We start from the raw sequence: 13,194 nt of genomic DNA on the forward strand, positions 1-13,194 counted from the left end.
GACAGTGATGGTACACGAAGGCGAGATCGCCGTCGCCCTCGCCGGTATAAAACGGACGCGGCTTCGCAGAAGGGGTATCTGATTCTAATCCCGAAATCCGGTTCGAAGCTCCGGATTGTCGGCGCGGCGCTCCTCCTTTTTCGTTAACACGGCGCTTAAAAAGGTCTCGGGGGCCCGACATGACCGTCCTGAGGCGTTCATGAATAAGAGATGGGATCTCGCATAAAATCCGTTTACGGTTGTTTATAAAGTCGAAAGAAGCATGGCGTTTCAACTTATCCCGGGAATTCGTGGAGGCTCACGCCCAGGGTTTTTCTCCAAGTCTTTTTCGAGAAATATATAGCGCGAGAAATATAACGCTCCGCGTTTCAAGCCCGTATCAGGTTGAACATCGACCAATCGGATTAAACCCGTATCAGACTGAGCGTGAGATCAGATCGAAATTTAGCCAATCAGAGTAAAATAAAATTTACTGAACTTGAGATTAGAAATAAACTTTACTCTGATTTTTTTTGGTCCGGCTTGCTTTTATACGAGTTTTTAAGTATCAGACTACGAAATTCGACCAATCGGAATAAAAGTCACTAAACTTGAGATTAGTAAACTTTGGTTTGATTGGTCCGGCTCGGTTTTGTACGAGCTTTTAAGCCCGTGTCAGACCACGGATTGAAATTGAGATTAGATTGAAATTCGACCAATCGGAATAAAAGTCACTAAACTTGGGATTGGTAAACTTTACTCTGATTGGTCAAATTTCAATCTCATCTCAATCCGTAGTCTGATACGGGCTTTTACGGTCGTGAAATCCGCGCGATGATGCAGCGTCGCGCGCATTGTCATTTAAACCCGCCTCGTAAATTCCCGCGTTTGTCGGAACCGCTGCGGAGGCAGTTAACGAGGCGAGCCCGCGCGGTAATTATCCCCCGCGCAATTAGCGATCGTTCGTTAGTCAACCGCGGCCGTTATACTCGCCTCGCGGAACGAACGGATGCATATTCATCGGCCGCTCGTCGGCCGAGCAGCGCGCGCGCGTGCGCGTCCCGGCAATCTATAATAATTCATAATTAAACGTTAATGAAAGCCACAGTCATCGATTGTCCGCGGGCGGCGAGTCGTTTCGTGGCGCGCGCGCGCAGCGATTTTTCCGCGAAGCGGACGATAGATCACGGCCGAGAGTTATCAATTTTTTCCCTGCTCCCCCTCGCGAGCGCTCCCGTTTTGAGAGCGACGATTATCTCGTACGCGGTCTCGCCGCGACGCGACGCGACGCGGTCACCGGATCGAATCGATTTCCGGCCGATCGCCGGTGGAACGGATAGGCGAGGCCCTCGGCTCAAGTAGGCTAATTGCAAGAAATTGCGCGCAAGATGTTGCCATTGGAGCCAACGTCGCCTTTATCGGGCGCTTTCGCCTCGCACGCGAGCGACTTTTATTTGCGCCTTTTTGCCGGCATCTGCGAATCGTTACGAGTACACGCTAGACTAGAGTAATTTCCACGTCGCGGGCCCGACGCGGTTATCGAAGTCGTACGCTCTGGAGAAAACAGCCGGGCGCGCATTAACAGTTTCCACGCAGCGCGCGCTCGGGCGCGCTTAATAGCGACGTTAAGTGATTTACTGTCAATCGCCGCGGCTGCTTGTCATCCCGTTCACGCGTTCTCACGCGCCGCAACGCCGAGCGCAAGCGATATCGCGGCGACTTACATTGAAGGTGCGAGGACGTGGGGTACGCGCGGCCGCGGAATTCCGACCGTCGGCGATGCGTTTAGCGCGTAACACGAACCAATTCTCGGGCGAGCAACGAGGGGAATTGGCGGCCTCTCGTACGCGCCGAAAGTTCCAGTCGTCGAGATTGAAATCCGGCCGCGCGGGAGAGATCGCATTTCGTTAAACCACGCTGAAACCATAGACATAGAAGTTCCCCTATTATGAGATAGGCCTCTAATATAAGATGGCGGGGTTGTGGCTAAATTTATTTAGGCGTCATTTGTTGGCTCCACCGTGAATTTATTGCCCTTGGAAATCTATCTCGTGGAAAATTGATCGTTGGATCGTGTAATCGTTGCGAAAAAAGATTTGTCATAGAATTTCGACGTTGAAAACCTACTATCTCGTGTTAGAATCCTGTCTCATAAGACAGGACTTTCCTTTGTTAACCATAAGATCGCTTATGAGACAGTGGGCGCCATTCTGAAGGAAAAGGATAGCGTGAATTTATTTCGGTGGTCCATCTTTCTCTGACTCTCGTGACTCACGCCCGCTAGAGAAAGATAGACTTTTTTTTCTTTACTTTACTAATAAAATTACTTCAAGTGTCCAAAATTACTCTAAAACTTCTTAAGCAAACTTTTACCTTCTTTAAGTAAACTCTTAAACTTGGAGGATTACTTTTAAAAACTTTAATTTTACTTAAAGTAAATTTTCTCAAGGAAAGCGCATAAACATATGCATAAGGAATTTGATTGGTTCGTTTCCTTATTCGCATTTGCTTACGGACCAATCAATTTCTTCATGCATATGCTTATGCACTTGTGCAGAAATGTGTGCGCCCCGCCTGTGGCTGAAACATTGAAAGGTAAAAAGGAAAGAAAAACGAAAAGAAACGAATTGGCGACTAATTCTCGCGCCGAGAGAAGAGAAGCCGCTTCTCCGAACGGGATCAGCGCGTATGGACGTCTTTCCATAAAAGTGCCGAAGATCATCTCTAAAAATATAATGACTGACGCCTTTAAGCGCGAGACGGACGCGCGTCCGACGGGGAAGGGAGAGGGGAGGGCACGTCGCGTCGCGGCTTCAATCTGGATCGAGCGCGACTTCACGCGCGAGCGACACGCACGCAACAGGTTACGCGCGAGCGACCGCTGTGTATCGCCGTCCCGCGACGACCTAATCTCGATGCGCGCCGGCGTTTCGCGCTCCTCGGCTTCGGCGCCCGGCTCGCCGTCCTCGGCAGCTGCCGCGCGCGCGCGGCGCTGAAAGAATTACCACGGGCTTTGTTCTCCCGCGAACAGTGCGCCTTTTGTTGGGCCTTAATATTCACCCGCGCCCGAGCGGCGCTACGAATTTGTGTTCTTTTTTTTTCTCTTCCACGGGAGAAGAGAGGCGCGAGGGTACCGTTGTCGCAGGACACATCTTTCAAGCGTATTGATTGATGAATAGAAAAGTTCTCGAGTACGCCTAAATACTTTCTGTCCGACAGCCAATCAACACGCTTAAAAAGTTCCTCGTTCTACAAATGTAATAATACCTTAAGGGCTGCGCCACACAAAAAGAAACTTAAGCAGGAAGCGGCCAATAAAAAACTGAAGCAGTAAAGCCTGTCACACAATGCCAGGCAACAGGAACAGGGAATAGAATTTCTGACGCATTGGATTGGTTGGAAGAAAATTTCCGACGAATCTAACGCGCCAAAAATTCTATTCCCTATTCCTATTGCCTGTTGCCTGGCATTGTGTGACAGGCTTAAGACTTAAGAATTTCAACCAGTCGGAATTTTAGCGTTGTTTAAGTTTCAAGATGGCTGCTCACGTTCTCGACAGTCATTGGTCGTTTTCCTCAAGTCTTAAGTTGTACCGCTTAAGTTTTCTCGTGTGTCTGGGCCAAGAATTCCGTATGGTCGAACAGCTTACGTCTCGAGTCTTAAGTCTTTTTTTTCTGTTTTTGTACCGCGAGACCCTGAGATATTTTCAGGGGCTGCTCGCGGATCTTTTCTAGTACAACGGGGATACTTTTGTACGGATACATGTCGGGTGCGCGAAGGTAAAGGCCTTCACACATAAAATTCCGTAAGGACGTAAAACGTAAGCATAAGAAAATCGACCAATCACAGTCGAGAACGTAAGGCAATAACGCAAGCAGTAGCAAATCCAATCTGTTGATTTTCTTACGCTTACGTTTTACGCCCTTACGGAATTTTATGTGCGAAGGCCTTAACATTGCGCGATGTAAAATTACGCATGGTTTCGATGTAACGTGTAACATCGACGGGGTATACGGATTTCGTTAACAGACGCGAGGCCTGTTGACGCGGGCTCTCGCCGACCCTCGTTGAAGTCGCGCCGCGTAATTAGGCGTCAGGTCGGTAGCGAGTCGCCCTCCCGAAGCGTGAAATATTACTGTTCGGGCGCAACGATCTCCTCCGCCTCGAGCGCGCCGCGCCGTCGGCAATTAACCGGTAATCTGATATCGATAGCGGTATACCCGGCACGTCGGGCCGGCCGGGGAGATGCAAACGGGATGCGCCGCGTCGCTACTTGAAAGCGCAGCGTGGCGCGCACCCCCGTAGCGTTCGATCACGGGCCGTCGCTTCTTTCGATCCTGGCCAAAATACAGGTCCGCTCCCCTTCGGTTACGCCTCCGCGCATTTTCTTTCTTCCGTGAGGTGACCCGAATCAGACCTGAGGCCCGTTCCACGCGAAAAGGTTCTAATCGCGGTCGTAGGGCAAATCGACCAATCACAGTCGGGCATTCTTGCTATGTCGAGCAACTTTTACGATTACGAGCACAACTCGTGTTCACTCGTGTAACAGCACTTTCGGGCTAACATTACATTTGTCGTATGACACATTTTTGCTGAATAAAAGGTTTCTAGATACTCGGAAAATTTTATTATCCCGCAACCAATCGGCACACTTGAAAAATTTGTCGTGCGACAAATGTGACACCAGGGGGTCAATTCTGTATCTCACACTATAGTGAAAATGCTAAAAGTGGGATAGCTTTATGTCTTTCTAGCCGTCCCCTCAGCTTACAAAGCCACGCACTTTTAGCATTTTTACCGTATAAGTGCAAGATACAGAATTGACCCCCTGGATCGCGACTCGGAGATACGAATTCGGTTCAATGTCGAACTTGGATCTTTGTTCCTCCTGCACGACTCTCGCCTCGTTTCAGTTGAATCCTCGATTCATAATACTGGATCTTCAATGCATAGTCTGACATGGGCTTATTGGGCTTCCACTTCTGGAAGAGGGAGCAGAAGAGGAGAGAAAATAAGCGTGAGAGCTGCGAGGGACTCGGAACGAAGCGGCTCCGGGCCTCTTCCAAGTGAGAAGCGCGTCACGTACGACTCCACACCGCGCAGCATAATTCTTCATATCAAGGCCGTCTTTCTCTCTCGTCCCTTTTCGCGAGAAATGTATCGACAAACGTAACAAGCTCGATAACGGGGATACACCTGCGCTGGTAATTGTACCGCGAAGTACAGCTGCGAAGTCGAACGCGTCGACGCGCATTGAAAGTAATTTCAATTTAAAGTTCAGCTCTGGACTCTCGGTTGAATTTCGCGACGTCGGTTGCGCGCATCCGTCGGAGTATGCAAATGCCGCTAAGCTTCCGAGAAAAAGAGAGAGAAAGAGAGCGAAAAAAAAGAGGCAGGAGAACTCGGTCTCGCTGTCCCGGCTTGGGGAAAAAGATTCTAGATTCTAGCCGGGTTCTAGATTCCGCAGTAACGCGCCGCGCATAGACATTCGCGCCTTTCCGAGGAGCCGCGCCGAAGAAGAGGCGGGTATCGCGATCCCGTCCGTGGGAGAGAAAGAGAGACGGAGAGATACGGAAAAAGATCTCCGGGTCTCTGCGCCGCCGCCGCCGCCGTCGCCGTTCGCGGCACGATGGCGCCCGCAGGGCGCCGTCGCGCACTTCCCCGCTGACAACAACGACGGCGACGTCAGGCCCGTACACGTCATGCGCGAATCCTCCGGACGGCTCGCCGGGTTGACTGCGAGAGGCGCCCGAGGGGGCTGCTCCGGCCGATCTCGGGAGCGAGATAACCTTCAGCTTTCAGAAAAGTAGACCTTAGGTACGCGACCTTCCGGGATACCGAGCGGGACGAAATCGGTTTGACAACGGCTTTTGTACCCGCTTACGTGTAAATTACCGTGAAACGGCATGACTGCTAGGGGAAAGATACGACCTTCGTTACTGCTTTTCTCAATCTTAACTTTCAGGCCGGCGCAACAAATCGCCGCCTCGAGCTGTTTATTGCGTTTGTCGTACGATCAATTTTGCAATTTTCATAAAAAATTCTGTCGTACGACAAATGTAATGTCAGCCTTGTGCGTCCGGATTTTACGGCTACGTCAGTTTGACGCGGCATTCGTTTTCGTAACGATAAGTCTCGCGTACGGAACGACTTCGGGTCAGAGCACAAAGCAACGTGATTTTACGTTTTTCTTTTTAAGCGTTTTAAGCGTATGTTTAAGGCCCGATTTCACCAAACGTCGTTTAACTTTAATCTTAGTTCAATTCACGTTTGTCTCTTTCTAAAGTAACAGTTGAAAAGAGGCAAAGAACGAATTAAGCTAGGCTTAAAGTTAAACAACGTTGGTGAAATCGGGTCTAAGCGTGCGGATTGGGTACAAGCTAGAAAATTTCCAGATACTCGAGAACTGTCCTATGCTGCAGCCAATCAAGACGCTTGAGAAACTTATCGTACGACAAACGTAATAAACGGCTCAAGGCGGAGATATTTCTTTACGACAAAGACGTAAGCGTAAACGTAGATTAGCGCACGAGCTTAGACGTAAATGTAACGTCATATGTAATTGGAGGCGAGTACGACAATTGTGCGTCGACTTCCGACACAGACTTAAGGCTTACGACAATCTTTCTGCTCAGGCCCTTATGAAACTGATCACGCGTGTCACGTAACAATTATCTAGGATTCATTAGGCTTGTTTTCTATTGCTGCACTGGTGAACTAGTGCAGTAAGCGAGAATGAGAAAAAATATACTTGTCCTACTCTAACTTATTGCACTAGTTCACCAGTGCAGCAACAGAAAACAAGCCTATTGGAAGCAGGCAATTGTCGAAAATGGTCTGTCGATATTAACATAATGTATAAGCGAACAAATATCTATGATCTTGTTACCATATTTTACGTTTACGAATTTTCCAAAAAAGTAACTGCGATACGATTTGATTATTTTCGTAAGTCATCGTATATACAATAGATTATTACACGTGCAGGTGTGTCAGAAACTCGTTCGTAAAGGAAAAACACGCAGTAGTGTTTGTAATTCGCATCAGTTTTCGTAACAGGTTTCCTTTTATTTCATCAACAAGAAAGTCATACTTTTTACAATAAAATCGAGGCTTCGACTCTGAGTTTATCGTTGAAAACGTCGCTCGCAGCGTGCAGAGTATCGCGTAATCCGACTTAATACCGAAGACCTCTCTCCCGTCACTCCGTCATCGCGCCTCTCGATTCCGTTTATCGCGTCGCAAGATCCGATAAAACTGCCGACGGCGAGGCGACGAGGTCGCTTGGCACGGACCTGAGCCCCCCCCACCCACGTCGTCTCGCTCGCTCTCGCCCCGGCGATCGCCGCTCTCCGTCGGCGGTGCCGAAGGCGCACGAGTCGTCGCCCCACCCGCCGCCGGTCCGCGGCGGAGACGGCCGAGGCGAGAGCGGCCTGCGCCTTGCGGCTCGGCGCGAGCGCCCTACGTCACAGTAAAGTATGTGCTCCCGCGTGTAGAAAATGGCTGCGCTCTCCGCTAGTACGGGCGGATGTAAATATGGCCTGTGGCTCGGCCTGCTAGTGTTCGCCGCGAGATGCCTTGGCGGTGAGTAAAGTCGGACGTGCGCGACACTCCATCAGGTCGATATCCGTGCCGCGGCGTGCGCGCGTATGCACGCACGCGTCTCGCTGTGCGCCCCGCTCTGTATGCGTACGTACGTGGGTGCGCGTACGGGCGCGAGATGCTGCCTGCCGACGGCAGCGAGGAAGGAAAGGAAAGCGAGGTGCGGAGAACGTCGGCGCTTCGGGCCGCGCGCGAGAGAAGAGAATCGATCGGACGCGGACTGGCCGCGCGTCGCGAGAAACGGCCGCCCTGCTCCCTGCCGTTCGCCTTCTGCCGCACAGATGTTTAACTCGACGATCGCGCCGCGCTCGCCTCCCGTTGTTTCCCCCGTCCTTTTCTCCGCGCCGTCGCTCGAACGCGGAGCGTTCGCTCGTACATCCGCGTCCTCGTCCCGAGTCGGGACCGAGCGAAGGATCGCCCTCGCGCCACCGCGGTAGATCGTCGCTCTAGATCGTGCGCGCTTTTTGCTGCGATTTCGAGGAAGTGCCCCTAGATACGAGGAAGTCGACGCGACCGCGATCGACGGTCCCTCCGCGTGACCCTGTTACCGTCACCGCGACCCTCGCCTCGTTCGCGCGTTTCTCACGACTCCGCGTACGGTGTATGCATTTTCCTCTCGGCCACGCTCTCTCGTCTCTTTTCCTCACGCCAGAAGAAGAGCCGAGCGTTTTCTCATCGATACGCGTCTCGCAGCGGAATTCCTGCGCCGTTCGACATGGCACGCGGCCGTGTTTTTTTTTTTACGTCTGTGCGTCGAGACGAGAACAGGCGAGACGTTAGAGGGAGGGGGAGAGGGAAGACAGAGATGAGAGGTTAGCTGTTTCGACGTCGGGGACTGAAATACCAGCGCGGTGCCGGGAATTCGTGCTGCCTCTCGTCGACTCGACGAGAGTGTCGTTCTCGCGCGTCGTCGCGAGACGCCTTTTCCACTTTTCTCGCTTTCCTCCCCCCTTTTCCTCTCGTGGCGCGTCTCGGCCTCGAGCGCGACCGCTGGACCGACCGGGCCGATCGCCCGCGCGCTACTCTAAGCACGTCGGCGAGGGATGCCGCCGCCGCCGCCTCGCACCAGACTTTAACCCTTCGAGACGCAACGCGACCGTGTGACCGTCGCGTCGCGTTTTTAATACCTTCTTTTCGTCAGCTGCGCGGCGACCGACGTTCTTCGCCGCTCGCGCTTCGATGCGACGACGATGAGAGAATAGAATCTTTATTAAACGCTCCTGAACAAGTCCCCCTAGAGCGTTAGACAAGCTGCACAGAAAAATAATGACGAGTGAGAATGAACTTTTGTATAATAAAAAATTTGAATACAGAAAAATGTATACAATATAAATACGAGAGAGAGAGAGAGAGAAAAGTTACATTATTCGCACCGGACCTTGTTACAGAAATATCGTTGAAACTGGAAACGCGAGAAAAACTTGAGCGGCAAGACTTGAGAGTTGCAACCAATCGAATTTTTCAGCATTGCTTACGTTTCAAAATGACCGCTTACGCACTTGACTCTCATTGGCCATTTCCTTTTAGCCTTAAGTTTTACTGCTCAAGTTTTTTTGTGTATTCGGGTCTTGAAAGCCGTTTCTCTCGGCGCAGCCTTTTTCGGCATACATTTACGACGCGCGAAGTTAGAGTCCCCAAAATGTGCGTTCGTTCGCATATCGGGATAAAGTCAGAACGCGTATATTATTCCTATCAATTATTACAATATTAATATTGTTATTTGTCACACATTAATTCAAATTACGAATTATTACCTTCAGCTACTTTGAGACGTTTCCTAAATGGACAGTCACGAATGTCACGATGCACGAATATATAGGAGGCGTATATCGAATATGCCTCTAAGGTCTTTGGTTAACTGTTAGAAGTTAGTAGACTCTCCATCTTTTACTATGTTATTGTCTTAAAAGAGACAGAATCGTCTAATCTCTCGTTAACAGTTAACCAGAAAATGAAAAACCGGGCCTAAGTTTACAAGGGATCAAGTTCACTATGCACTTAAAAATCCGATAATGATATTGCATTATCTTGGACTCGAGGAATATTCGTAAGAAATTTCATTGTTCCTGCGAAGTAGTCGAATCCCAAAATTAACTAATTTCGAACTTTAGAATAAATGTTTGCAGGATTGGAAATTTACTTGCAGTTGATTTCTGTCGTGAAGAATCGCATTTTACAAATATTGGAATACATTGCGTTATTGTAAATTATAATACATAAGCTATAATAGCAAAGTTGAAAAGGATAAAACAAGAGTAAATAATAAATAAATTCAATAAATAAATAAAATATAGGTTAAGATAAAGGTGTTGATTAAGTCATGTAAATTATTGTGTTTTATGCATAATATTTCTAATAAAGTATGTAAAGTAGTGGTTTTAATTATTCGAAGCTTCGAAGAATCCGAAGAAACTTCGAATATCAAATTTTCGAAGTTTCGAATATTTGATATTCGAAATCAACTAATGCATTAACATATAAGTTTTCAAAGGCTGTACCAAAATTAATTTTCTTCGATTTAATTTTTTTTAAGCAAATGGACTGATATGCCCGACAAAAAGTACGTTTGTTTTTTTATACTTTGTAATGACATTAATTGGCATTTAATTAGTTCACAATTATAATAAAAAAACGATTAATTTTGCAAAATTTGTTAATGTTTTAATCTTGTTAATACATTAGTTGACTTCAAATATTCGAATCTTCGAATTCAATTCTCGAAGAATTTCTACGAAGATTCGAAGCTTCGAAATTGAAAATCCTCAAAGAAAAATCCCAGCTCTAATGAAAAGGCTCGAACGTATTGTATTTAATCTAGGCTCGGAAATAACTCTCGTTTCTGTATCGAGATGCTCGTAGGACATTCGACCAATTTCCTTCAGGTATACCTCAAGCATTGCCTTTGTCTAACTATCGAGAGTTCGATACTACGCCAGAAGATTCGCATCTATTTGTAAGATACTTAACCCCGTTACTAGTTAAGAGAGTAAAGATCGAACTCTGATTAACTTCATCGGCAATTAAATTAATCAGCAAAATTGTTTACTACAACATTTTTTATTATAATAATTCGTTGTCCTATCTCGTTCGTCCTCATGTCTCATGTATTACGAAATATTTATTCTATCCACCTTAACAAGTACAGGTTAATTAGTGCTTTATCGACATTGCCCCGAGACACTGACAGTACAACTAGTAGGTGCGCTCTGTCATTTGTTTCGTTTCGTTTGCGTCGATTCCTTCTGCGCATCCGACATTGTTCTGGGCAGACCAATGAGAGAAAAGTTGTATGCATGGTAGTGTGGCTTTGACGAGTACGTATACACACACAAATCGCTGGATCCTGCCCGAGTGCATGGTGGAATATCACGTGATCGGGCCCGAATAGATCAAAGGGGCCGACAGGGAGTGGACCTACTAGTTATATAGTACTATGCTTATGACCTCGTTAGATTAGAAAAAAATTGTCGCGACAACAATAGTGAAATATAACATAGCGAGATGGGCCGCTGCTTCTGCGGTGAATCATTCTTTGCGCCGTCTGCGAAAAATTAGTGATAATTTTATAAAACTGCCGACTCTAAAGCCCGTATCAGACCACGGACTGATTGTGAGATTGGGATTAGATTGAAAATTGACCGATTAGAGTAAAACTTACTAACTTGAGATTAGTGAACTTTACTGTGATTGGTTAAATCTCAATCTAATCCCGATCTCAATCCGTAGTCCGATACGGGCTTAAAGCCAACGGTACACGATACTATTTTTCCCTACCGGATTACTTACGTGAGCCAATCAGGATTTAAGCCAACGGCACACGATGCAATTTTTCATACCGGATTGCTTACGAGAGCCAATCAGGATGCAGAATTTTTGATCAGGTGGCTTAAAGGCCTAATCAGACTAGCAATTGCAAACGCGGACTGGATTGGGATTGGCGATTGTCCTCTAGCCAATGAGAGCAAAGCAGCCAGCGATTTAATCGACTCTCATTAGCTAGAGGACAGTCGTCAATCGCCAATCCCAATCCAATCCGCGTTTGCAATTGCTAGTCTGATTCGGCCTTATGGCTAAATCCTTATTGGTTCTCGTGAGCAATCCAGTAGGAAAAATAGTGTCGTGTGCCGTTGGCTCAAGACTATCGACTATCGCCAGGCCCGATCTCTCACGGTCATTGACGCCAGACCCCGGATCATCATATTTAGCAATCGTAGCAACGTCGGACGACCACTTTTGGCCCTAAATGCGGCGCGACGCGATGACCGGTCTATGTCTGCCCGTAGCAAATAGAGAGATTGTTTATGTTGTCTCGGCGGACGGGCGTGCGTGCGTAGGGCTCGAAATACATCAAAAGGATTGCAAGCGTCGGCGTCGTTTCAGCGGAACGCGACACTCGTCCCCGTCCCCGTCCGCCTTTCTCTCTCTCTCTCTCGCCGAGGTACACGCCAAATGTAATTTCGCACTGAAAGTGCAGGCCGGCCACGCTCCGCTCACTCTTTCTCCTCTCGTCGCACGCACGCTCTTTCTCTCTGTGTGTATGTCTCTCTCTCGCTCTCTCGCGTCGCGTATGACGTACGACGTGCGATTTTTTCCGCGGGGCTCGCAAGGACATCGCGCGTGCACATCGTGCGTACGAATGAATAAGGCGAATAAAAGGCGGCCTTTCTCAATGCAAGCGCGCGAGCCGTATCCGGGATGTAAAAATATGTTGTTTCGTAACGCTTCTCGCGCGTAATGCAACGAACTCTATCCAAGTGTCGCGGTCCCGGAAACGTGTCGACCGCTATCAGATCGAGATGCATAGCCGCGGGACTTAAGAGGCGTCAAAACGCGACGGAGAGATACGAGAAAGAAAGAAAAAAGAAGAGAAAAAACGCGCGCGCGCTCGCTCGATCGGAATAACAAAGTAATTCTCGGTGAAAAGAATGATTAATGAGATTACCGATAATTTAAGCCCGGGATTAAAAAGCGTCGCGTTCGGTGGGTCCAGAGTTCGAGGCTGCGAACATTTTTGCGTACGACAACGAAAAAAAAAAGGCAGACGAATTGACGTATCGGCGGAACATTTTATGAATCGTTCCGGCAAACGAATTACTTGAAGCTAACCCGACGTTAAATGGATTCCGCCTCCCCCTAATCCTTTTTTTCCTCTTCTCAGAAACAAACTGACTTCGGTCGGCAATTATGGACGCCAGTGGCGTCGAAAATTGAATAATCGTAGCTCGAGAGCCCGTCGTGGATGCTGCGAGCCGCGAGTCTCGATCCCATCGGCCGGGGATTTCCGGCCCGCGAGGCACACCGTACGTTTGCGGAACAGAATGACGCACACGGATGATTGTCGTTCCGCGAAAATTACACGTGCATCGCGACGCCCGTCCGCGAGTCACCGTCGCCTCTCTCGACGATATTATTTGCAGCGCGACACGACGCCGGGTATTAAGTTTCCCATGTGCACGCTCTCGGCCCGAATGTCATTCTGATAGCGCGCCGCCTCCAAAATGTCACCCATTTTCAGCGTCGATTGTGTCCGCCGCCCTCGATAAGGTCGTTAAATACGGCCGGGAGTAAAGCCAACGGCACGCGACACTATTAGCGTTTTCGATTTTCTGACTC

At 48.5% G+C, this 13,194-nt stretch overlaps 1 protein-coding gene across 1 annotated transcript in view; it reads left to right on the top strand.

The window, feature by feature from the left end:
* Nucleotides 1-7,444: 7,444 nt before the first annotated feature.
* The window catches only part of LOC105563224 (bone morphogenetic protein receptor type-1B), a 15,426-nt gene continuing 9,676 nt past the window's right edge, over nt 7,445-13,194 (top strand). Inside the window, exon 1 of the mRNA XM_012014626.1 lies at nt 7,445-7,563. Coding sequence (XP_011870016.1) covers nt 7,479-7,563 — 85 coding nt within the window. The 5' untranslated portion in view covers nt 7,445-7,478. The remainder of the gene's footprint in view (nt 7,564-13,194) is intronic.

This window comes from Vollenhovia emeryi, unplaced genomic scaffold, assembly GCF_000949405.1.
Source record: "Vollenhovia emeryi isolate VEMERY1.0 unplaced genomic scaffold, V.emery_V1.0 DF939179.1, whole genome shotgun sequence".
In the NCBI taxonomy this organism is placed as follows: Eukaryota; Metazoa; Arthropoda; class Insecta; order Hymenoptera; family Formicidae; genus Vollenhovia; species Vollenhovia emeryi.